We start from the raw sequence: 27,757 nt of genomic DNA on the forward strand, positions 1-27,757 counted from the left end.
TCCCTTTGTTTTCATTTATTTTTTTCAATTATAGTCCCGCTCTCGTCACCCGGCATACCGCTTTCGATATTGAATCCTGCACTCGAACGTAAATGTCCATCGGTTAACTGGTTACTTCCCGGCCAAAAGTCCGGAAAGGACAGGTCGTAGGAGCCGATCCGTTGGGGACCGTGATTCGGTGGAGACTACCTGGAGAGTCTGCTGCGGATCGATGAGTACGGGTTTTGGAGGTTTTGTGCTCCAGCCTGTGCACATTCAGTAATGCTTCAGCTCTAAATAAACTACTTTTATTTGCGTACCGTGTGAATTTGTTGTCTCGTGTGACGAGCTGTAACAGGGCAGCAAAACACAGAGCATTTAGACAAATGCTGAGGCCTGGGTGGGCGGGACATCCCGATCTCACGGACTGGCGGGACCGAGCGTGTAAACCCCAGACGTACCAGGCTGGAGAATTGTGGGTTTCTCGGCGCTGAGTTGGAGACTGCCGGCGAGGGCGAAGGAGCCGTTTACTGAGACGTCCGGGAAGAAAGTGAGTTTCCGAATCAATCGTGAGATTCGCCACGACCTCAACTCCAACGACACCCCCATATCTGTGATCGTACCTAATCTCAAATAGTTCAAAAAATAGTTGTCTCCTCGTTAAAAAACAGTTTAAATTTCAGTTTAAAGTGCATTAATACATTTATTAATAAAGTATCTAGAAATGAAACATTCCTGAGATACGCCAAGTGTCCAAATGCACCGACACTCTGCAAATTCGTTATAATATCAGAATTGCCGTGAACCCGGAAAGGAAAGGGGAGCAGTATTACTGATTGACAGCAAACTTCTTTGTTGTGAGTTAAAATCTTCATCTATCGTACACGTGAAAGAGTTCAAATGAATGAGGTCGCTAATGACAGGAGGTTTTGATAGACATGGATTGTAGTGTTCGATGTGTCACGTCACAAATAAGAACACTACAGGCAGTTCCAGTGACAAGTCCGCATGACCCAGGTTAAAATATCAACAGGGCAGGAGATAGAGACTGTCGAGACTGACAGGGACACGAGATGAAGATTTGAAACGCCGTGCTGATAGATCAGGTGATCAATGGAGCTCTGGCTGTGCTGTTTGTTATAAGGAATTCTGGAGGCAGCCATTTTGTGAACTGTTTGAAATTACTCTTGCTGTGGGATACTCTGGGATGCTAATGCAGGTATCAGCTGGTTTGCGATGCACAGTGAATTGAGGATTGATTTCGGCGTTCGCACAAATTTGTGGAATCTGCCGACTTGAATTTGTGACGTTTCTCAAGTTTGTTTCATTTATAGATACATCAATATAGAACTCTCAACAGTATTCTTGCTGTTATCTCTCTGGGATACACTGTACATATTGCATTGCCAGCGGGTTTGTGGAGCGTACTGAATCGTGGGGGCGCACTTATTTGAGATGTACGGAGATTTGAGGATACACTTGGATTTAGGGTTACACACAATTTTGGGGAGTCGGTAGACTTTGTGGTGCGACGGGGATGGTGCTGCACATGGATTAGGGGAAGTGCACGGATTTCGGGATGTGTTTAGGAACAAGCGGGTGCGCAACAATTTGGGATTAGATCTAGACATAGGTGCGTCGGCTGATTGGGAGCTGCAAACAAATTTCAGGGTGACTGTGGATTTTGACAACAATTTTCTGAACGGTTTTCGTCCTGCTCTGAAATAATCTGTTAGTATGTGCGAGTGTGAGCGTGTCTGAGGTGGGCACTGCCTTGGGGACTGCGCACATTTAAGGCGATGTCTGTAAATACAGGGGTGGACACTTGGGGATGCGAACAGATTTAGTGATGTACCCCACACTGATGTGGGGATGTTTACCGGTTTCGGGATTGTCAGAGTTGTGGTGACTGCGGATTTGGCTTTGTGAGGTATCTCAAATTTAATTCATTTATAGGTACTGTCAAAATCAGTGCAATTTGAACTTGCAGACATTATTCTATGGCGGAGGCCTGCATTTTTGGAATTGTCGACATGACTCCTGCTCTGGGATACTCGAATGTGCATGTGGGGGAGTCAGCTGGTTTGGGGTGCGCACTGATTTGGAGATCGTGCAGATTTATCGCTGTGTCGGTGAATATCGGTTTTAGCGGTTCACATGGATTAGCGGTTCACTTAGGGATATGCTCCGATTTAGGAACGTGTCCTCAAATATGTGGCTGCGCAAGATTTTTCAGAGTGTTACTGTAATTACAGGCGCGGCGAATTTCGATTGTTTCATTTATAGATACTTTATTAATAAATCCATAAATGTACTTTAAACTGAGCTTTGTTCTTGCTGTTTCTTTAACGAAGAGACAGCTATTTTGTGAATTATTTGAAATTATTTTTTTCTGTCGGATAACGGCATGTGCATTTGGGGACCTCAGCATGTTTGCAGCTGTACAGGGATTTAGGGATGTTTGCAGGTGTGTCGTTAAATACAGGGACGACTATAGATATGGGGTTTCACATTGCTTAGGGGTGCCGTTGGAGTTAGGGTCGTGGCGAATCTCAGGATTGCTTCGGAAGCCCCCTTTCTTCACAGGCGTCTCAGGAAACGGCTCCTTCGCCCTCGCTGGCTGTCTCCAACTCAGCGCCGCGAAACCCGCCATTCTCCAAGTTGGTCCGTCTGGGGTTTACACACTCGGTCCCGCCAATCCGCGAGATCCGGATATCTCGCCCACCGAAGCCCGGGTTTGTCTGAACACTGCGTTCTGCTGCCCTGTTACAGCGCATCACGGGAAATAACAGATTGCACACGGCATACAATTAAAAGAAGTTTATTTATGAGCAGAAACTTCACTTAAAGTGCACAAGTTGGAGCCCAAAACCGATCTGCAGCAGACTCCATCACGCTGTCTCCACCGAATCACGGTCCCCTCCGGATCAAATCATACGACCTGTTCTCTCCAGCTTTCCCACCGAGAAGTAACAGCTTTGTCGGCCTGTTAAACAATGAGCATTTGCGTTGGCGTGCGGGATTCAATATCGAATACGGTTTGGCGGTGAAGAGAGTCGACCCTCATATCTGGGACAACCATCTAAACCACACGTGCTCGAGAGGAGGTTCAAATTGACAGCGTCGGCAATTCCCCACCGTGTACTGACATTCTGCTAGCGCCAGGGGGCCCTGCAGAGTCAGCACGCCGCTTTGAATATCAGAAATGTCGGATGAGAATAAAGACTTTCCTGAAGAATGATTGCCTCCTCTTTCAGAGAGACAAACACTCAATCTGGAAGCAGGTTGGGAAGGAGAATTGAATAGCTGGCCCGAAGAGCGACTAAGCATCTACGTGAAAGAAATGTGAAAGTTTCTTCAGAAAACACCATGACGGAATCCACAGTTGAATAAATCACAAGTTGACCGCCCGCTGCATGGGAGATTTTATTTGTTGACCTTCCCTTCTCTGAAAACGAACAGAAGCGGCCCCAAAGCCCACGCCTGCCGAACACCACTAGTCAGCTCCGTTTAGTCCCACTCCTTGCATTCTGGCATTCAGCCAGTCTGCCATCCATCATATATTTTTGTATTAAGGGCGTTTTATCCTGTTTAGAAACCTCAAGCGCGGCACATTGTCAAAGGCCTTCTGAAAATCCAAGTAAACAACATCCACTGACTCTCCTGTGTGGAATCTGCCTTTTGGTTTCCTGAAATAATGCCAACAGATTTATAAAGCTTTACATGCCCTTCAGGAAACCACGGTAAAATCCGCCCTATATTATCATTACTCTCCATAGACGAGAAATCTCATAATTAATAATGGAGTCCTACATCTTTCCAACCACTGATGACAGGCTATCCAGCCTATAGTTTCTTGTCGTTTGTACAACTTAGAGTGGAGTGGATTGACATTTGTTACTTCTTACACTTCTGGACTCTTCCAAATCACAATGATTATTCAAAGTTCACCGCTAATGCCGTCCTCAACCACGTCCTTCAGATAGCGCAGGCTGTTGTCAGATCCACAGCCCCAGTTTCCTCGGCGCAAATACATTGCATCTGGCAACAGATGGCGACAAACTGAACAGATATCAATGTGGTAGTGAACCAGACAGAGCGTCCTGGTCTCCTCCAGCTGGTCCAGCTGATTAGTGCTTCTAACTTCCCGTATTTCAGCCTCTCAAACATCTTCTCCTCAGCAATAGAAACTACACTCACTTCCATCAATAACAGTTGCAACCTTCTTTCATACTGCTGGTGTCATGCACGCTGCAGAATGATGTAAAATATTAGGTTCATCTTTACCGCAAAGGAAAGAGGGATTATATTAATTATTGTATTAATGGGCGTGTGGGTGAATTGCAGAGTTTGATTAGACGGTGGAATATTAGTGGGTGGGTTGAGAGAGAGGCGAAAAGGATTATATTGGGTACAGCATTAAGGGGCGTATGGGAAGGACATTATGGAATTACACTAGGTGAAGTATACGAGGTTAAGTGGATAAAGCGGAATTTGGAATTCTGTCTGGTCTGAGGAAGTGACATGGTGCAGGGTGAGGTATTAAGGGAGAGCAGAGGGTTGGAAGAGAAGGCGAAATTATTTTTTTCGAAGGGAGATCTAGGTGTAACAATACTCATTGGTGGGTTAATGGGTGTATAGAGGGAAAGGCTGTTAGGGGATGGGAGATATTGATTGAAGGAAGTTGAGACTGGGTTTGAAACACTAGTGTAGTAATCGTTCTGTATAAGGAGTGGACGTTAGGGGACGGGAGATGTTAATCGGATCGTGGAAGGATGTTGGAATGAGTTTGCAATATTCGTGCAGTAATCGTCGTGTCGGGGCTGCTCGGTGACGGGATATATCACTCGGAGTGTGGGGCTAGGTTAGAATGGGTTTGAAATAATGGCGTGGGAATCTTTGTGCAGAGGGAGAGAGGATTGGTATTTGAGTGGGGATATTAATTGTTGAATGGATGATGATAATACGCGAAGTGAACTGTTGTGTGATTGGAGGACTCACTCCTGATCCTCAGTAGGTCAGGCAACCTCTATGACAATGAATAAACAGTCTACGTTTCCGACTATGGTCTTTCATCAGAGCTTGAACAGACAGTCGAAGTTGCCAGAATATGAAGGCTTGCAGGGGAGGAGAAGAGGTAAGATACCAAGGAGGAGAAATGAGGAATAAGGAAGGAAGTAGGGAAACATATCAGAAGTTAGATAAATCGAAGTTGATGCCATTAGATTAGAGGATACCTAGACAGAATATGAGGTGTTACTTATCCAAGATAAAAGTGGCCTCATAATGGAACAAGATGAAACCATGGACAAACATGTCGGAAATGGAGTGCGTAAGTGTATTGAAAGTGTGAATTCCCGCATTTTTGTGGATAGAGCTGAGGTGCTCGAGAAAGTGTTAATCAATGTGATTAACAGCTTCCCTGCGTTCAGTACAAGTTTACAATTTAGATTTGTACATTGAGGTTTTACAATTTAGTGCCATACCTCATCACCATTGGGATTTGACTTGAATGACATCATGTTTATTTTGACGGCAGCTGTTGGGAGACACGTCAGACTTGTGTGGATCTGAATATTCAGCGTGCTGGAGCGATTATAAATGAATGACCGTGGAGATTCATCTGCTCAGAGTTTCTTCAGCGAGATCGCGGGCAGCTGGAAGACGGGCTGAATCTCACACAGCATGATTGAAACATTTTACCGTGTGAGAAAGATATGGTACATGATCATCGCCGTTATCGGTGTTCCTGGTAAGAACATGGGCGAAGTAACATTTGCGGCTGTGACTGCGCGTTCATTAGACTCGTTCGGTTGTTATGCGGTTACGAGTGAGGTGGAGACATTGTGACAACACTCCGTGTTCGGTCAGAAGTTTTTTTGCAGTTTGATCCGTGGACTCGGCCGAAAATAGATCGGCAGAAAACAGATGTCGACTGGAAGATCGCGGAGACGAATTCACTTTGTGGATTCATGGCGGGCAGTTTTGATTTATCAATACAAAGCCTCTGCTAAAGTAAATTCCGATAGCCCGGAGCGCTGGTCACCTTTGGAGCCTATTGATGTAATTCCGTATCAACACTGTAGCATACTTTAAATGCAAATTGAAAGGTACTACGCTGTGCTTTTAGAAATCGCTGCAAGTTTGAACGGAATGCGAGAAGAGGATCGCCGCTGAGATTTCGGGAAGAAGCGCAGAAATCACTTGTCAGTCTCAAACATCCGGAGTTTCGAAAGATTAAAGAAAAAGTTCTGTGTAGGTCTAGTGTAGCAGGATTTGTTTTATGCCCTGTTATCCGTGAAGTGAAGAGGGAGTGAAGGGACAACATAGCGATGTCCGATGGAGCTCAGCCGGGGTGAGGTCCTGGCGATATTCCGCTCAGGAACAATGAGGTTTGAAGTATTTGGAACAATGCTGTAGCAGTTTGGAGCAACTCATGACGAGATGACAAGACATGCGAACGGGGGGGGGAATAAATCTGCTTTTCTAATGGACAGAGGAGGACAGGCGGTGCTTCGCTGTATGAGGAGAGTGTCAGTACATCGGTGACGGGATCGCGGCAGTGAGAAATGCACAAGAGTATCCAGACATTACACATCAACGTAAAGGAGGACAAAGTTTATGAAGCGCCTATGTTATTCCTTTTTTTTTTCTTTATGTACTGGATATTCACAGCACTAACGTGCAAGAAACGTAAGGCATTCAGTGGCTCAGGCAAAATTATTAAAAGGGCGAATAGGAACTTTCTGATCGGACACTTTGACTTGGTGTGAAGGACCCCGGGATGGAGTAGCTGCAGAATTTAAAAGAAGCGAGGCAAGCGGGGCCCCTGCGGGCGGGTGACGACCGGAAATCTAAGAGGGGACGAGGACATGCGACGGGTGGCTGTAAATTTGCTTTGGACTGTGTAAGTGGACAGAGGCGGAGGGAGCGGGACCGCTGTATCGGGAGAGTGACAGCGCATAGGTGACAGTAACGCGGCAACCATCATCGCTGAGAAATTGGCCCTGGTAGCCAGGCTCCACGTATCACTCGAAAACCTGATTGCTGGAGATTTACATTAATTTCTCCAAAGCCCTCTCGGCAATCAATTGACAATGCCTTCTTTCCAAACACTGCTCCTCTTCCAGTACCGAGCAGCGCGCCGTTTTACATTTGTAAACTTCCAGAAATGAGTTGTCTGCGAAGTTGGAATGTGCTCAATTTCCAGCTTAACTATGGCTTCAGACTCACGGAACGGTGAGACAGTAATTCACATTTTATTTTTTTGCTGTTCCTGCAGTTAATTTAGTGGCGATTGTGATCCTGTCCCGGGGAAAATGCGGCCTCTCTACCTGCACCACTCGCTACCTGGTGGCCATGGCAACCGCAGATCTGCTAACCATCATCTTTCAGGTCATACTGTGGCGCGTCAGTTATTATTACTTCCCTGGAACTTTTCTGGACATCACCCCCGTGTGCAGTGTGATCTTTGCCCTAGGACAGGCAGCCACTGACTGCTCAGTCTGGTTCACCGTCACTTTTACGTTTGATCGGTTTGTTGCCATTTGTTTCCAGAAGTGGAAAGAAAAGTATTGCACCAGGAAAACAGCGGCTGTGGTTCTGATAACAACCGGCGTTTTGTTCTGCTTTAAAAATATACCCTACTTCTTTATATACCAACCTGTGACAGTGATTGACAATATACCCTGGGACTGTACTGAAATACCGGACTACTATACGAATCCCGGGTGGGTGGGATTTGACTCGCTTTCTACCGTTCTAACGCCATTACTCCCGTTCGTGTTAATACTGCTGTTCAACGCTCTGACAGTCAGACACATTGTAGTGACTAGTCGCGTCCGTAAGGGGCTGAGGGGTCAGAGCAAGTCGAAGAACCGCAGTGACCCGGAGATGGAGAGCAGGAGGAGGTCTGTGATCTTACTTCTCACCATCTCCGGAAGCTTCATCATCCTGTGGTCGGTGAACGTTGCCGAATTCCTTTATTACACCATTGCCGGATTGGATCCAAATAATTACAACAATTCAGAATATATATTTGGACGCTTGGGAGTTATGTTGTTGGTGTTAAGTTGCTGCACAAACACGTTTATTTACAGGGTAACTCAGTCCAAGTTCAGACAGCAGTTCATCAGCGCAGCGAAATTTCCTCTTTTGTCAATTATTCGACTGGTCAATAAATAATATATATTGAGTTGTTTTAGAGGCGGTCGCACTGTTTTCCATCTTGACACTGCAGAACTGACTGTCAGCGGACAACCGGCCAGCGGGGGGAATAAAACTGGAGGAACAGGAGGGGAAGGACTGGCAGCTCAATTCTCCAAGGTTCGGATGTTTCAGACGTGTTAGAGGCAGAGGAAAGCTGGGTAGGGGGCATTGCTAGTCAGGGAAAATGTCACAGCAGGGCTCAGACAGGACAGATTAGAGGGCTTGTCTACTGAGGACATATGTGTAGAGATGATATACAGGAAAGGTATGACCACATTAATGTGGTTGCATTATAGACCACCCAATAGTCTGCGAGAATTGGAGGATCAAATCTGCAGAGAGATGGTGGACAACTGCAGGAACATAAATTTGTGATAGTAGGGGATTATAATTTTCCACTTATTTATTGGGACTCCCATGTGGTTAAAGCTCTCGACGGGTTAGAGTTTGTAAAATATCTTTAAGAAAGTTTTCTAAACCAATATATAGAAGTACCAAATAGAGAGGATACAATATTAGATCTCCTATTAGGAAACGAGTTAGTACAGGTAACGGAAGTGTGTGCAGGGGAACACTTTAGTTCCAGTGATCATAACAACAAAGGGCAAAATGAATAAAAATAAGGAACCTTTGTTCTCGAGGGATATTGGTACTCTGGTAAAGAGGAAGAGAGAGATGTATGTAATCTATATGCAACAGGAAGCAAATAAGGTGCTTGAGCTGCATAAAATTGAAAAAAAAAAACAAAAGTACTGAAGAAAGAAATCAGGAAGGCTAAAAGAAGACATGAGGGTGATTTGGCAGTCAAGGTGAAGGATAATCCAAAGAGCTTCTACAGGTATATTAAGAGCAAAAGGAGCTTAAGGGATACAATTGGTCCTCTTGATGAACAGAGTGGTTGGCTATGTATGGAACAAAAAAAAATAGGGAGATCTTAAATGTGTTTTTTTTAAACTGTAGTTACTAAGGAAACTGGCATGGAGTCTATGGAAATAAATCAAACAAGTAGCGAGGTCATGGAGGTAGTAAATTGGATGATAGGAAATACAGGAGCAGGTGTTTGGTATCTTAAGGGAAATCAGAGTAGATAAATCCCCAGGACCTGACAGGGCATTCCCTCGGACTGCTGTTGAAACTGCAGGGGCTCTGACAGATATAGTTAAAATGTCGGTAACTGCGTGTGAGCTACTGGCTGATTAGAGGATAGCTCATGTTGTTCCGTTATTTAAAACAGGCTCTAAAAGTAATCCGGAAATTTATAGGCCGGTAAAGTTGACGCCATTACTAGGGAAATTATTGGAAAGAGTACTAAGAGATAGGATCTACAAATATTTGGTTAGACAGGGACTTATTAGGGAGAGGCAAAACGGCTTTGTGTGTGGTAGGTCATTAATAACAAATCTATTAGTGTTTTACGAGGAGGTTACCAGGAAAGTGGATGTAGGGAAGGCAGTGGATGTTGTCTACATGTACCTCAGTAAGGCTTTTGACAAGGTCCGCTTGAGACGTTAGTTAGAAAGATTCAGTCGCTAGGTGGACGTGGAGAGCAAGTAAAATGGATTAGACATTGGCTCAATGGAAGAAGCCAGAGAGTGGTAGTAGAGGGTTACTACTCTGAGTGGAGGCCTGTGACTTGTGGTGTGCCACTGGGATCCGTGCTAGGCACATTGTTATTTGTCATTTATATCAATGATCTAGATGATAATGTGGTAAATTGGATCAGCAAATATGCTGATGATACAAAGATTGGAGGGGTAGTGGCCAGTGAGGAAGGTTATCAAAGCTTGCAGAGGGATTTGGACCAGCTGGAAACTTGGGCTGATAAAGGCAGATTGAGTTTAATGCAGACATGTGTGACGTATTGTACTTTGGAAGAACAAACCGAGGTAGAGCATACAAGGTAAATGGAAGGATACTGAGGAGTTCAGCAGAATAGAGGGATCTGGGAATACAGATACAAAATTCCCGAAAAGTGGCGTCACAGGGAGTTAGGGTCGTAAAGAGAGCTATTGGTACATTGGCATTTATAAATCAAAGTATTGAGTATCAGAGTTGGAATGTAATGGTGAGGTGGTATAAGGCATTGGTGAGGCCGAATTTGGAGTATTGTGTCCAGTTTTGGTCACCTAATTACTGGAAGGATATTAATAAGGTTGAAAGAGTGCAGAGAAGATTTACAAGGACGTTGCCGGGACTTAAGAAACTGAGTTACAGAGAAAGGTTGAATAGGTTAGGACTTTATTCCCTGGAGCGAAGAAAAATGAGGGGAGAGTTTGTAGATGTATTTAAAATTATGATGTGAATGTAGATAGAGTGAATGCAAGCAGGTAATTTCCACTGAGGCTATGGGAGAAAAAAAACCAGAGGACATGGGTTAAGGGTGAAAGGGGCAAAGTTTAAAGGGAAGATTAGGGGGGCTTCTTCAAGCAGCGAGTGGTGGGAGTGTGGAATAAGCTGGCAAAATAAGTGGTAAATGCGGTCTCACTCTTGACATTTAAGAAAAACTTGTACAGGTGCATGGATGAGAGGTACATGGAGGGGTATGGTCCATTTGCAGGTTAGTAGGACTAAGCAGAAAAATGGTTCAGCACATCCAAGAAGGGCTAAAACCCCTTTTTCTGTGCTGTAATGTTCGGAACTGTCGTCACCCAGCCCAAGACAACCGTCTCCTACCAATTATTGAACTCGCCTTTCCCTTTGTTTTCATTTATTGTTTTTCAATCATAGTCCCGCTCTCGTCACCCGGCATACCGCTATCGATATTGAATCCCGCACTGGAACGTAAATGCCCATCGGTTAACAGGTTACTTCCCGGCGAAAAGTCCGGAGAGGACAGGTCGTAGGATCCGATCCTTTGGGGACAGTCATTCGGTGGAGACAATGTGGGGAGTCTGCTGCGGATCGATGAGTACGGGTTTTGGAGGTTTTGTGCTCCAGCCTGTGCACATCCAGTAATGTTTCAGCTCTAAATAAACTTCTTTTATTTGCGTACCGTGTGAATTTGTTGTCTCGTGTGACGTGCTGTAACAGGGCAGCAAAACACACAGCATTCAGACAAATGCTGAGGCCTGGGTGGGCGGGACATCCCGATCTCACGGTCTGGCGGGACCGAGCGTGTAAACCCCAGACGTACCAGGCTGGAGAACTGCGGGTTTCTCAGCGGTGAGTTGGAGACTGCTGGCGAGGGGGAAGGAGCCGTTTACTGAGACGTCCAGGAAGAAAGGGGGTTTCCGAATCAATCCTGAGATTCGCCACAACCTCAACTCCAACAACACCCCCATATCGGTGACCGTACCTGTATTTGACGACACACCCCGAAATGCATACATTGTTAAATCCCTGTACACCCGCAAACGCGCTGACATCCCCACATGCACACATCGCTGTCCGAGTGAAAAATCATAATAATCTCAAATAGTTCACAAAATAGTTGTCTCCTCGTTAAAGAAACAGTTTAAAGTTCAGTTTAAAATGCATTTATACATTTATTAATAAAGTATCTAGAAATGAAACATTCCTGAGACACGTCACGTGTGCAAATGCACCGACACTCTGCAAATTCGTGCGCAACCACATATTTGACGACACGCCCATAAATCAGCGCACATCCCGAAGTGCTTGCGCATCCTAAATCCGCGTACACCCGCAAACCTGCTCAAACCCCCAATCTAATATTTCATTATCTCAGAGAATGTGTCATTTCAAACATTTCACGGAATTTCTGCCTCCATATTAGAGACGTACACAGAACAAGTTTCAGTTTAAGCCTATCTATTATGAAAATACCTGTAAATGAAGTAAGTTCGAGACCCAGGTCCACTGGCAATCCCAAATCCGTGTGCATCCATATGCGCCAATAAATTCCTAAATCTGCGCACGGACTCCCACATCCGAGTGCACACTAAATTCCTCTGGCCAATATTCCCCAACACACTCCATAATCTGCGCACATCCCTAAATCGATTTGAAACCCAAATCCGTCGCATCGCCAAACCAGTTGACACCCCACATGCACATTTGTTTATCCCAGAGCAAGAAACCTTTCAAAAAGTTCAGAAAATAACTGTATCCACATTACTAATACAGCAAGAACAAAGTTCAACATTGAAAGTGCATTCATTGCTTAGGCGTCTATAAATGAAAAAGCCTCGAGATTATCATATCTCCAAATCAACCGACATACACATTTTTGCAACCGTTTTTCACCAACACACCCCTAAATCTGTGCACAGCCCCAAATCCGCACGCAACATCAAATCAGTGTGCAGGCCCAAATCCATGTGCACCACCAAGTACGCCTGAACCCCACAAATTAGTGTGCAACTCCACACACCCGGACAGACGCAAATCTCCGCACATCCCCGAAACTCGTTTGCAGATCCAGAGAGGCTGACACACGGTTAAATCAATGAACATCCCCAAATTAGTGAGCACCTCCATATTGACGGACATATCAATAAATCTCAGAGCAGGAATCATTTCAAACAGTTGAGAAAAAAATGACTGCCTCAACATTAAAATTCCGCACATAACATAACATTGCTTTTCAGCTCCAGATCCGGGTGCACCCCCGTTTTCCAGATCACACCCCTAAGACTGCGAGCATCCCCAAATCCGTGCACCCAGCGAACGCTTCCGCGCTCCCACATTTGATGTATACACCTAAATCTGTGCAATCCAACATTCAGTATGTAGCCCCGTATTAGAGAAAACACCCGAAATCCGTCCGCATCCCCAAATCCGTGCACCCAGCGAATGCTTTCCGCGCTCCCATATTTGAAGCACACACCTAAATCTGTTCGATCAAACATTCAGTATGTCGCCCCGTATTGGAGACAACACCCGAAATCCGTCCGCATCCCCAAATCCGGTCAGCTTTGTGGTGATTGCTGCGGACTTTAACCACACCAGCTTAAAGACTGTGTTCCCCAAATTCCTGCAATATTTGGATTTCAAAACCAGGGCAGACAACACACTGGTCTTGGTTTATACCAACACACCATGGGCATACAAAGCAGCCTCCCGCCCCCATCTTGGCCACTCTGACCACCTATCTGTCATGTTAACACCAGCATATAAACCAGTGCTTAAACGTGTGAGAGCAGAGAAAAGGGGTCTGGCCAAAAGGAGCAGCCTCAGCACTACAAGACTGTCTTTTGCACACAGACTGGGACAAATTCAAAACAGCAGACTCCTATGATGACCATACAGGCATTGAGGAGTATGCGGAGGCAGTAATCAGCTACATAGCCAAATGCACGGAGGATGTCACTGTGATGAAAGTCTTCACCGAACGTGGTTATAAAAAGCCATGGATGGCAACAGAGGTGCGTTCACTACTGAAGGCCCGTAATCACCCTACAGATCGGGGGACAGGGGTGCGCTTCTCTCAGCCAATTCACCAGGGATCAGGAAAGCGCAAAATGCATGGACACTTCTGTGACACAGGTGACACCAGACGGATGTAGCAGGGAATTAAAGCTCTGACAGACTACAAGATCAGGCAGAAAACCGATGACAACGCCGCCTCTCTTCCAAACAGGCTTAACAAATTATTTGCACCCTTCGAAGCATTAAACACTACAACATGTGAGAGAACCAATCCCTTCTTACCATCTGACCCGCCGGCTCCAATCATTGATTCAGAGCACACACAGAGGACCCTTGCCATGGTCAACCCACGAAAAACTGGAGATCCCGACAACATCCCTGGAAGTGTGCTCTAGGAATGTGCTGATGTCCTGACAGACATTTTCAACACCTCCCTTCGTCAAGCCATTGCCCCAGATGCTTCAAAACCTCCACAATCATCCCTGTAGCAAAGAAATCTGTGGTAGTCTGTCTCAATGATTACCGTCACGTCGCACTGACCCCCATAGTGATGAAATGTTTTGATCGGTTTGTCAAGCATATCACAGCCAGCCTTCCCTCATCGCTGGATCCTTTACAGTTTCCTTATCGTCAAAATCGCTCTACGGATTTCCACCACACTGCACACAGTTCTCTCTCACTTGGACAACAAAGACACCAGAATCCTGTATATTGATTTCAGTTCAGCGTTCAATACCATCATCCCGCAGAGACTAGTGGTGAAACTGTCGCTGCTTGGGTTAACACTGCCACGTGTCGCTGGCTTCTGGATTTCTTGACAGAGAGACCACAGTCTGTACGTGTTGGCAGGAGCATCTCTGACTCCATTACAATGAGCACTGGAACCCCACAAGGCTGTGTCCTTAGCACTTTGCTGTTTACACTGCTAACACGTGACTGTGTAGCCCATTCAAGGGGAACCTGATCATTAAATTTGCTGATGATACCACAGTGGTGGGGCTCATAAGCTAAAATGATGAAACAATGAATAGGGAGGAGGTCAAACATCTAGAGAGCTGGTGCAGTGACAACAACTTGATGCTTAATGTCACTAAAACCAAGGAGGTGATCGTCGATTCAGACGGTCTCAGCCTGAACATACACCCCTCAGCATCAGCGGCTCCACAGTGGATAGTGTGGGAAACATTAATTTCCTAGGGGTGCAGATCTCGGACAATCTCACCTGGTCCAGAAACACCACTGGGATTGTGAAACCGGCCCAGCAGACTTTGCACTTTCTGAGGAAGCTTAAACAAGCTTCACTCCCCACTAACATCCTAACTACATTGGACAGAGGCGTTGTTGAGATTGTGATGACGTCTTGCATCACAAAATGGGACTCCAGCTGCAGTGCTGCCGATAAAAAGCCTTGCAGAGAGTGGTTAAAGGAGCAGAGAGGTTATTGGGGTCTCCCTACCTTCCGTCCAAGACCTCTTTCCGAGTCGATGCCTCCAGAAGGAACGGTACATCATTAACGTCTCGTCACACCCTCTCCATGAACTGTTTGCTCTTCTGCCATCAGGCAAACGTTACAGGAGCATCAAAACAAAAACCACAAGGCTACTAAACAGCTTCCTCCCACAGGCAGTCAGACTGCTAAATAGCTACTCTACCTGACTCTGCTTTGAACAATTGTAACTTGCACTGGACACTTATAACTTGTTTTTAAATCACATGTGGCTGTTGTGTTTTACTATTTATTGTTATGTTTATTATTTAGTGTTGCTATTGTTATGTAATGATTGCACTGCCACTGGGAAACGCTGTCTCATTCTGCCCTGCAGAGCTGATGTACGGTTAGAATGACAATAAAGTTTTTGAAACTTGAATCTTGCAAAAATCCCATCATGAACACTAGCATGCCTATCATCCGGGATCCCTTCGAAAGGAAACATTAAGGACACGCAACCACACATGATAAACCCTCTTCTCATTAATACCATTGGAGAGGCGGTACAGACACATGAAGACACACACTCAACTTTTACGACCAGCATGTCCCCCTCCAGCATCAGCTTCCTGGCCGAGCAGGAAGTATTTTTGGTTTGGTGCTATTTATCTATCTATCTATCTATCCATCTATCTATTTATTTATTTATTTGTTTGTTTGTTTGTTTGTTTGTTTGTTTATTTATTTTGTATTTTTATATTTTATGTTAATTAGGGCATCAGTTAATTTGGGTAGCAATTTATTTGGGACAACTCTTGAAGAATATAAACAAAGTGGTTAAAATGTCCGGAAACTCCCTTCATTTATTGAGGACACTATGCCGCTTAATTGAGACCTTCATCTATCTTTGTATCATCGACAAATTCAGCTACAATTCCATTAATCCCATAATTCACATCATAGACATAAAAAGGAGCGGGTCCAACGCAGACCCCTGTGGAACCCCATCGGTAACCGACAGCCAGGCAGAATGGGATCCCTTTATTCCCACTCCCTGTTTACTGCCGAGCAACCAATGCTCTACTGATGCTAGTAACTCCCCTGTAATTCGATGGGCTCTTGTGCTGATAAGCAGCCTTGTGTGTCAAAGGACTTCTGAAAATACAAGCACACCACATCCACTACATCTCCTTTGTCTACCCTGTTTGTAATTTCCTGAAAGAATGTAGTAATTTTAGGACACCATGCTGACTTTGGCCTATCTTGTCAGGTGCCTCCAGGTACTCTGTAATCTCATCCCTAAGAATCGATTCCGACAACTTCCCAACCGCAGATGTCAAGCTAACGTGTCTATAGTTTCAGTTCTGCTGCCTCCCACCTTCTTAAGTAGCGGAGTAACATTTGCAATTCTCCAGTCTTTCTACAGTTACTGGAAGATCATTGTTAATGCCTCCGCAATCTCTCCAGCTACTTCCTTCAAAACCCTGGGGTGCATTCCATCAGGTCCAGGTGATTTATCAAACCCCAGACCATTAAGCCTCCTGAGCACCTTCTCAGTCGTAATTTTCACTCCACATACTTCACTTCCCTGACACGCTAGAATATCTGGTATACTGCAGACATCTTCCAATGTGAAGACTGATGCAAGATACTCATTCATTTCTTCTACCATCTTTTCGGCTCTCATTACAATAAAGCCAGCATTATTTTCCATTGTACCTATTGCTACCATTTATATCTTATCTATATCTATCTCTTTTACCCTTTATATACTTATACAAAAACTTTCCTATCTTCTTTGATATTAGACGCCAGCTTCCTTTCATAATTTACCATTTCCTTCTTAATGAACTTAGTTTCGTTCTGCAAGTTTTTAAAAGCTTCCCAATCCCCTATCTTCCCACTAACTTTGGCTTCCTTGTATGCTGGCTCTTTTGTTTTCGCCTTGGCTTTGATTTCATTTGTCAGCCACGGCAGTGCTCTTCTTCCATTCCATTCTTTCTTTCTTTAAGTCCAGTTTGTGTTGTTTCTATTGTAACTGCACCAGGCATCTATTGTCCTGTAACTCATCCCATTGGCCGTGATTATGCCTCATCCCCTGCCTGTCCTTTCTGTCATCTATGTTGCACACTATCTCTGATTTATTTTAGTTTTCCCCTTCCTCATGCCATCACTCCGGTTCCCATCCCCCTGCCAAATTTGTTTAATTAAATTCCACTGGTTAACGTTTTCTTCCATAGTGATGTTTCATTTTTCTGAACTGGCCTCTGATTTAAGTTTTCTGGTCTGTATTTCTTAGCAGACTTCCATATACTCTCATGGAATGCTGAATCCTGTTTATTTTTTTTATTTCCAAGTACATACTTTAGAAGTGTTATCAGACTGTTGGGCGTTTTTTTAAAGTCTGTATAGCTTTTCCTCCTTCTGTCCTCGGTAGTGTTAATCTGGGGGGGGGGGGTTCATTGCAAACAGTGTTTTTTTTTTTAAATTTGTCATTTCAGTTCCTATTGTTCATTTCTAAAGTTTCCAGATCGGAATGGGACATAGTAAATTTTGCCGAAATAATGCTTAAACAATTGGTGTAGCAGAAGTGTTTATTGCCTTTGATGTATTTGCTATACATTGGAGATCTGCTTGGCAAATGTTCTTAAGCCTTGCAGTAAATTTTGTCATGTTTTCCCTTTATCGCACTACTTTATATTTCACTTGCCAGTTGGCATTCCAGAAACCCGCGTATCAAGATTTCTGATGCAACGTCTTAGCCCAAAACTTTGATTCTCGTCCATAAATGCGGCCTGACCTGCTGAGCCCCTCCAACAGGTTGCGTGTATTGCTCTGGATTCCCAGCATCTGCAGTATCCAGCACATCTCATATGTCCCATGTACTTGTAAGTTTCTAGAAAGGATGCGCAGGGACGCGGGAAAGGTTGCATAGCTCTGTTGGTGAAAAAATAAAATCAAATTTTAGCGTTCATTTCAAGAGGACTTGAAGATAAAAGCAAGGACTTAACATTGAGGCTGAATAAAGTACTGGCGAGGTTTCACTTGGAATACTGTAAGCAGTTTTTGCCCCTGATAGACAATAGACAATAGGTGCAGAAGTAGACCATTCGGCCCCTCGAGTCTGCACCGCCATTCTGAGATCATGGCCGATCATTCACTATCAATACCCAGTCCCTGCCTTGTCCCCATGTCCCTTGATTCCCCTATCCATCAGATATCTATCTAGCTCCTTCTTGAAAGGATGGGCTAACATGACGTGAGCTTAACGGAGGTTAACGAAAATGATTCCAGGATTGAATATCTTGTCATAAGAATAGAATCTGATGGGTGGCAAATTGAAACCTATCTAATGTCTCGATGGATTGGATGTGGAGAGAATGTTCTATGTTGGGAGAGTCTGGAACCAGAGGACACAGTTTCTGAATGGAGGTGCGTCCTTTTGGAACGAAGATGAGATTACCCAGAGAGTGATGAATCCGCGGAATTCGTTGCCAGAGGTAGTTGTGGAGGCCAGTTGACTACGTTTATTTCAGACAGTGTTTGATAGATTCTCCATTGGTCAGGAGATGAAGGGATATAGAGAGAATGCAAGAGATTGGGGCTGCGAGGAAAATTAGGTCAGCCATGATGAAATGGCGGAGCAGACTCGATGAACCAATAATTGCTCCTGCTTCGTATGGTCTCACGTTTCATGCTCATCTCTTCGTTGTGTTGTATCTTGCTGATTCTACCAGCTCTATTACAACTTTCATGCTTTACTTTGCTCTGTACTTATCTTGTCCAATGTTCGTGTTTATATCTTTATATATAAATTCTATTAATTAAATTAATTGCTCTGCCTTTGATGATGAAGCAGCGTTCGTCCGCCTATGGAGGATTTGTCAGCCTATAAAAACAATTATTATATTTATATTGTTTCTCAGCTCAAGCTGGTAAAACTGGAAGCCCGGGCAGAGCGAAATGGACTCATTTCTCAGTTTGCTAGGAACTTGTCTGCTCATCTCCCCGGGATGTTTTCAATGGAGGGTCATTAGACGTTAACTTAACCTTCTATAGTGACCATTTCATCATTTCCCTGGATTGTGCTTTCACTTAAGTTTATCTGTCTATACTTATTATTTTTACACATCCGTCATGGAGTGCGAATCCTGGTTTCCACCAGTGGCAGAGAAACACCCAATCACCCCTCGCCATCCGTAAATCCATTTCAACCACTACATCACTCCCCATTTCTGAAAAACCCTCCGACCCCTACAGCACTCGGCATCTCAGCAAAACCCACCAGCATCCACCCTGGAACATTTAACGACAGCTGACCCGAGAAAGACACTGTCCGTGGCAGAAGGAAGGGCTCATAAAACACCCTGCTGACTAAAAGAAACTACTGTCTGATCAAGGACAGGGGAAGCAAACAAACCAGTTCTCTCTGTTTCCCCCGCGAGTTTGTCTACTCTTGGATAATCTAATCAGAGAAACTGAATGTGGACACAGGAAGCTTCAGGTGAAGATCTGCTAAACCTGAGACCATTGTCAAACAAGTCGCCATTTGTTATGTTAAGGGACTGATTTCTCTAACAGCCCCCCCCCCACCCCTAAACCATTTTGTGGACTCTGAACTGATTCTTGCTTTTAGATGATCTAATCAGAGTAACTGAACTTGGACACAGGAAGCTTCAGTTGACGATCTGCTAACCCTGAGACTACTGTTAAACAAGTAGCCTTTTGTTATGAAAAGGCTCTGATTTCTCTACCACCCCCCCCCCCCCCCACACACACACACACACCATTCTGTGGAATCAGTCCAGATTCATGCTCTTGGATAATCTAATTAGAGCAACTAACCGTGGTGGAAGGTTCAGGTAATAATCTGCTAAACCTGAGGCCATTCTCAAACAAATAGCCATTTGGATTCTGAACTGATTATTGATTCTGGGGCAATCTAATGAGAACAATAAACCTGAGACCATTCTCAGAGGAGGAGCTACTTGTTATGTAAAATGCCAGACCTACTAAAGAAGTAATCTGTAATCTCGCGAGACTCTGTCTGGTTTGCCTCATTGAACTGACGTGGACCAGTCAGAGTGTAAAGACACAAATACACAAGGCTGAGGTGCGCAGAGCCATGAAACAATGTTATCTGTAGTCCTGTACAATAACCAGTAACCAGGTGACCCAGGTAGGTCTGGTAACCTTGAGCCAATGGGTTGGAGATCCAATGGTTCAATTGATAAGGAGCAATTTAAAAATCAGGAGCTCCAAATATGCAGGGGAGATAACTCACCTGGAGAAGGAGGACCCCACGGACACGTGGAGATCGGGATCACGAGGAAAGCCTGACCAGTATGGGCGCCTTCCCGTGTAATACCTTTTCTCTTCATTGACTGTTATTGTACTGCTACCGTAAAGTTGACAAATTTCACGACGTATGGCTGTGATATTAAATCTGGTTCTGATTCTGATTCAGTTGCGGGGTGGGGGTGTTAAATTGAAATTAAATCATCGGTGATTGGTGATTAAATGATCGGTGGCAGGGCAGACATCAGTGAGACGGAACTGGTAATGCAACAGAGTGGGTAATGTTCCGTCAGAAAGCGGTAAAACATCATTTAAATTAATTTTAATTCGGATTTCCAGTATCATTCTTTTATTTTTCATACATCAATAAAACTTCCAGGTAGAGATTAGTTAGATGTAGAGAGACAAAATGAACAAATTACTTTTTCCCGTGGCTCTGGAAGTTGATTAAATTTCAGCGTACATTGATTATCAATATAAATATATGTTCCTGTAATGAGATTTACTTTGATTAGTACGCGACCGAACGAAAGGTGTGGTCAGAGAGAAACAGAGAGCAGAGGGACACAGAGGGAAAGAAACAGACTGTGACGGGGCCTCGGGATGTGAACAGAGATAAAGCCGGAGAGATGCGGGGACAACGACGGAGCAGATCGGAGATGGAGATGGAGTTGAAAAAGAACGAAAAGAACCCGCACACGCTCTGTTCCAGCCCGATCATATCTCCCTCACGATGAACCTCACTCGTCTGCAATGAGATTAAATTCTGTTCCGAACGTGACCGAACGTGTGGACAGAGAGAAACAGGGAACAGAGGAAACAGATTTTCACAGGACCTCAGGATGTGAACGGAAATAAAGAGGGAGATAGGAAAGGACGAAGCGGAGCAGACTGGAGATGGAAAAGGAGTTGGTAAAGTAAAGAAAACACACACACACACACACACACACACACACACACACACACACACACACACACACACACACACAGACACACACACACACACACACACACACACACACACATACACACACACACCATCGCTAGGTGTCAGTCTGATCACGTTCCCCTCACCGGCGTGGGGGAAGGAGTGAGCGAGGACGACATGAGAGATATTGGGCTAAAACACCGTGAGCGTCACTGAAAAGGGCGGGACCTGACTATAGACCCTCCATCGGGGTGAATATTTGATGGACACCTTTCACCTGTATGGGGTAAACAGCGAGTGAAATATATCATCACAAAACGCATGCGCATTTCAGAACGCTCAGTTGTTACCCGTGGTTCCACATATCGGCAAGTGGATAGATTATGGAGGAAACATGGCGCTTGACTGAAATCTCCGGCAGAAAGTAACTAGTCACTCTAAGATTTAACGAATTTGGCTAACAGTTTCAGCGAGTATTTCACCGCGTTCTTCATCTCCTCTCTGAACTTGCTCTGAGTCACGGCGTAAATACATATGTTGGTGCAGGAGCTGAGGATCTGCAGCATCGTCGCCGTGGAGTCTGCGATATACATCGGATCAGCGACCGTGTAACGAGGGTTGTTTACTATCCGTGCGTAAATATAAAATACTACCAGTGTTAATCACAGACGTATAAAACTACCGGTTACACTGAATAGTAAAACCACAGATTTCCTTCGGTTCTCCATCTCCGGGTCCTTGTCATTCTTTCTGTTGCTGCCGCCTCGGAGCCCCATCCGGACTTTATTAGCGGACAAAATTCGTCTGACCGTAAGAGTATTGAACAATGAAATCAGAACAAAGGGGAGACAAGGCATGAAAATGCGATGTATCATGCGAGGTGCGGTCCACAAGGGGGACGTAGAGAAGCTCTCTTTGGTCGCACAGCCATAGAAAACTCCATTAATTCTCATCAAAGGCTCCAACGTAAAGTAGAAAGGGATACTTCCTGAACAGCCCAGAACACTCACTGTCCCGATAATCACAGCCGCCGTTCTTTCGGTGCAATATTTTGTTTTAAGCTTTTCACAACAAATGGCCACAAATCTGTCACCGGTGAACGCGACTGTCAGCCAGACAGAGACGCCGGTATTTGCTATGAGCAGGCAACGGGCGAACCTGCAAGCGGGAGTTCTATAGAGGAAAGAAGAACTAAAGTATATGTAAACAGTCCACTTCAGCAGAGGGTCAGAGATAACGACCAGGAGATCGGCCGCTGCCATTCCCAGCAGGTAGTGAGTGATACATTTGGAGAGACCGCCCTTTCCTCGGGACAGGATAACAATCGCCACCAGGTTAACTGCAAGAGAGAGGGAAGGAGGTAGGGACATTACTGACTAGTCAGGAAAATCGAGCCGCAGTGTGATAGAATCAGATTAGATCTTGTGTTTTGTTATCTGCCTCAGAGGGTGGAAACCGGACCGAGGACATGTGGAGCGACTGAAAGTGGCATTATCGGCGTGACAGAGACTTCCTGCGAGTTCTGATGAATCTGGGTGAATTTCCAGGACTGACGAACGATGAGCTGCTGAAATGCTGCCGCGGCCGCAGTAAGGGATGGGCATTAAATACCGGCATCACTGGCTCTGCGCAGCACAGGAATGAAAGGAAATCCACATCTGCAGTTCACTCTGCTCACATTTCTCAAATAAATGAGCTGCTCGCGTCGTTCCGTCACCCAGTCTCGCAAATTACAGACGATTCATAGGGACATGAAAGAAGGACGGCTGTTCCCCACGGATGCAGTGTCGCCCGGTGTCCTCGTTTTCAGACATTTCAATTCACGATTATTCCTCCACATCAAGGCAGCGAGAGGATTTCTGTCAAAGGCAGCATCTCGACTGCAATACAGAGCACTGTCTGCTACGAAAGCAATGGGATTAATATTGTCAGCGCCTTCTGCCCATGACTGAAATGAGGGGACTGAACAGGTGGCTGTGGAAACAAGTAGCGAGAAAAACACTTCGGAACATCGGAGTTAACTATCAGTTTCTGCCGTTTGCAGGAGTGACAGCGGCTTACCGGGAATTCCAACGGCTGAAATAACTGGGTAGTAAATGTCTTCTATCCGCCAGATTACTGGATATCCCATTTGAGTGACGCAGTGAACGAGATTGCTCTGAATTCCACAGCTCGGCAAGACACTCTGGGCTGACTTACTGCAACAGGCTCTGATTTATACAGGGGCTCGATCTCCAGTGACAAGGTCCCACATCTGACCATTGTCATTGAACAAACAAATTGCATCACCGGCAGTGTCTCAGGTGCAGATGTTTTGGGCATGTAACACAAACACAATAATACCATTGGCATTCCCTCAGTCAGATCCCTCTGCGATCTCTCTGCGATCTGACTGAGGTGATGCCAATTGTATTAATGTGTTACATTGTGTTACATTCAATTCTACCAAAATGTGCAATGAGACCAGTAAGTGAGCAATGATCGGCTCTGTTTACAACATTCCACAATAGTGTTGGCAGCGGTCACGGCTGTTCCTATTTTCCTACATGAAACTTTCACTTCGGTTCTCTTTCCACGAGCAATCGGGAATCGGTGTGTCCGGCATTTTTGGCAATCTTCACTGTCATACCTATTGTTTAATCTACAAATAGACCTGGTTTCTCCCCAGTGTGCTCCGGATCCAGGGACACTCTCAGTCTCCCTCTGCAGACTTTCAGTTAATGTTATTCACTTTGTGTTTATTTAATTCAGCAGCTTCACTTTGACCGCTCAGCTGTTAAACCCACCACACCACATCCACTTATGTGCTCCCGGATATAACTCATCTCCACTGTGTACACAGACACTCTGTCCAGTTCTCCATCAGCCCTGGGCGATATCGATGTTTAGTTAGTCTGTTTCTGTTAGTCTAGAGCTGTCGACCGTTCTGTCCATCTGGTAACCTATATTTTCCACATATTTTTAGTTTGTGTGTGTGTGTGTGTGTGTGTGTGTGTGTGTGTGTGTGTGTGTGTGTGTGTGTGTGTGTGTGTGTGTGTGTGTGTGTGCGCTGAAATACCTCTTATACATCTTATAATGTATGTGAATAAAATTACCTGCTCGTGCTGTCCATTTTGAAACGGTAAAGTGACGGACAAAGCCGCTTTTGAATCCACTTGAAGAACAGTTTGATGCTGAAACACTGTGGCGTTCAATTAGCTGTAGGAATACTGTCATGGGCTGATAATGCTGGCATTCACTGCCCTTGGGTTACAAGCACAACCATCAACACAATTTCTCTCTGGTGTAAATACCGGCACGATTTAACAAAATCATGTATAGATTCCATTCCGATATGATCTCATGTTTTGTCATAACAATACCAGTTTCTTTGGCATTTCCTTTACAGTGCCCTTCGCTGGGTCGATAAAGTCTCGTCATCACATAAAGCCATATGAAAAAGTATTATCAACACACACACACAAACACACTGAGAGATACTAACATTCTCGCACACATGCACTCACACAGATACACTGTCACTCGCATACACGAACGCGCAGACAGATAGACTCTCTCCCTCTCTCTCTCTCTCTCTCTCTCTCTCTCTCTCTCTCTCTCTCTCTCTCTCTCTCTCTCTCTCTCTCTCTCTCTCTCACACACACACACACACACACACACACACACACACACACACACACACACACACCACACCCTATCTGTCCCATAGATTGTGTCCATGCATTTCATTTCATACTGTACATACCGGTTTCTCCTCCAGTGTGAGAGACTGGGTTTCATTTTGTATCTGTCAGTCTCTGTTACAGTGTGAGAGTGTGGGTTTCATTCTGTATCTGTCAGTCTCTGTTACAGTGTGAGAGTGCGGGTTGCATTCTGTATCTGTCAGTCTCTGTTACAGTGTGTGAGTGTGGGTTTCATTCTGTATCAGTCAGTCTCTGTTACAGTGTGAGTGTGGTTTTCATTCTGTAACTGTCAGTCTCTCCTCCAGTGTGAGAGTGTGGGATTCAATCTGTATCTGTCATGCTCTGCTACAGTGTGAGAGTGTGGGGTTCGTTCTGTATCTGTCAGTCTCTGCTACAGTATGAGAGTGTGAGTTTCATTCTTTATCTGTCCGTCTTTGTACCGTCTGAAAGTGTGGGTTTCATTCTGTTCTCTCGGTCTCTGCTGTAGTGTGAGAGTGTGGGTTTCATTCAGTATCTGTCACTCTCTGCTACAGTGTGAGAGTGTGGGTTTCATTCTGTATCTGTCATTCTCTGTTACAGTGTGAGAGTGTGGGTTTCATTCTGTACCTGTCAGTCTCTGATACAGTGTGAGAGTGTGGGTTTCATTCTGTATCTGTCAGTTTATGCTACAGTGTGTGTTCATTATGTATCTGTCCGTCTCCTTTACAGTGTGAGAGTGTGGATTTCATTCTGTATCTGTCAGTCTCTGTTACAATGTGAGAGTGTGGGTTTCATTCTGTATCTGTCAGTTTCTGCTACGGTGTGTGTTTCATTCTGTATCTGCCCGTCTCCTTTACAGTGTGAGAGTGTGGGTTTCATTCTGTATCTGTCAGTCTCTGTTACAGTGTGAGCGTGCGGCAACCCGGGCGGACTTGCCCGACGGAGGTAACGGATACGAAGGGGCAGAATCCTCGCCAGACAGCGGCAGACCGGCCGGAGCGGCCCGACGGAGGCAACGGGTAGGAAAAGGTAGATGGGTGGAAAGGGCAGATCCCCCGCCGGGCAGCGGCTGTCCGTCCGGAGCTGCCCGACGGGGCCAAGGGATCAGAAGGAAGCTGGGTCCAGGGTGAACAGCAGGACTACCGTGAAACAACGGTACATTGGGAAAGACGACCGACAGCGTGACAGCGCGAGCAAGGAGAATAAGGCGGAACAGCGGGACCAGCGCACTTGAGAGAAGCAGCGGAACAAGACCAACCGGTTGGAACACATACAGAACAGGCCGGCAACCCGGCAGAGCAGGATTCCTAGCAGGGCGGCAACCAGGGTAGAACAGGATTCCGAGCAGGGCGGTAACCAGGATAGAACAGGATTCCGAGCAGGGCGGCAACAAGGGCAGAACAGGATTCCGAGCAGGGCGGCAACCACGGCAGAACAGGATTCCGAGCAGGGCGGCAACCAGGGCAGAACGGGATTCCGAGCAGGGCGGCAACCAAGGCAGAACAGGATACAGACAGGATTTCGAGCCGGCGGTCCAGGTACAGTGCGGGTTAAACCGGCTTCGGAGCAGGACAACCCCACAACTGGACTCAGTCCCCGAGCCCCTGATAAACACCATCCCCCTAATAGGCAACAGGTGTACATCCTTAAGGCCAGATGATCCACTGGCTCCGTGTGATAGGAGAGCTGGCTGCAACGCCCGGAGTCAGGTATCCTCGGACCGGAGGAAGACCCGGAAGGCGGGCTCCGGACCGGACCCCAACAGGTGTAAATACTGGCATGATATTTTCTGTTATTTATAGATTCAACTCCGTAAACAGATGACTTCATCTGCTGCTTTAACATAAAATACATCTGTATTTGGGATTACCTCCGCAGTGCACTGGTAGAACTAAATGCAGAATCGCCAATTAAGGACACACATTAGGAAAATTCAATTTAGAATCCATTATCACCACATTGAATAGCTGCACCATTACCTCTCGCTCTTAAACTCAATCTCACAATTGATGAAGGCCAGTACACCGTATGCCTTCTTAACCATAGAGTCAACCTGCGCAGCTGCTTTGAGTGTCCTATGGACTCGATCCCTCTATTCGTCCACACTGCCAAGAGTCTTGTCATTAATACTATATTCTGCTATCATATTTGACCTACCAATATGCATCCTATTAGTGTCCAGCTGTAAACTCTGACAGCCCAAAACACTATCCACAACACCCCCAACCTTTGTGTCATCAGCAAATTTACTAACCTATCCCTCCACATCCTCATCCAGGTCAGTGAAAAAAAACACAAAGTATAGGAGTCCCATAACAGATCCCTGAGGCACACCCCTGGTCACCGGCCTCCATGCGGAATATGACCCGTCTACAACCAAACTTTGCCTTCTGTGGACAGCTAGTTCTGGTTCCACAAAGCCATGCCCACTTGGATCCCATGCCTCCTTTCTTTCTCAATAAGCCTTTCATGGTGTTTCTTATCAAATGCCTTGCTAAAATCCATATACACGACATTACAGCTCTATCTTCGTCAATGTACTTAGTCACATCCTCAAAAATTCAATCAGACTCGTAAGACACGAACTGCCTTTGACAAAGCCATGCTGAATATTCCGAATCATTTTATGCTTCCCCAAATGTTCATAAATACTACCCCTCAGGATCTTCTCCATCAACTTACCAACCACTGAAGTAAGACTCACCAGCCTATAATATCCTGGGCTATCCCTAATCCCTTTCTTGAATATGGGAACAACATCCGCCACTCTCCAATCCTCCGGAACCTCTCCCCTCCTCATTGATGATGCAAATATCATTGCCACAGGCTCAGCAATCGCCACCCTCGCTTCCCTCAGTAGCCTGGGTGTACATCCCGTCCGGTCCCGGAAACTTATCCAACTGGATGGTTTCCAAAATCTCC

General features: G+C 45.3%; 1 protein-coding gene across 1 annotated transcript in view; it reads left to right on the top strand.

Annotated features, from left to right (window-relative positions):
* Positions 1-27,757, top strand: part of LOC132386701 (NACHT, LRR and PYD domains-containing protein 6-like) — a 109,973-nt gene that overhangs the window by 43,611 nt on the left and 38,605 nt on the right. The window contains exons 4-6 of the mRNA XM_059959059.1: positions 2,566-2,714; positions 25,741-25,854; positions 26,517-26,602. Of these exons, the coding sequence (XP_059815042.1) occupies positions 2,566-2,714; positions 25,741-25,854; positions 26,517-26,602 (349 nt within the window). The remainder of the gene's footprint in view (positions 1-2,565; positions 2,715-25,740; positions 25,855-26,516; positions 26,603-27,757) is intronic.

This window comes from Hypanus sabinus, unplaced genomic scaffold (genome assembly GCF_030144855.1).
Source record: "Hypanus sabinus isolate sHypSab1 unplaced genomic scaffold, sHypSab1.hap1 scaffold_126, whole genome shotgun sequence".
Taxonomy (NCBI): Eukaryota; Metazoa; Chordata; class Chondrichthyes; order Myliobatiformes; family Dasyatidae; genus Hypanus; species Hypanus sabinus.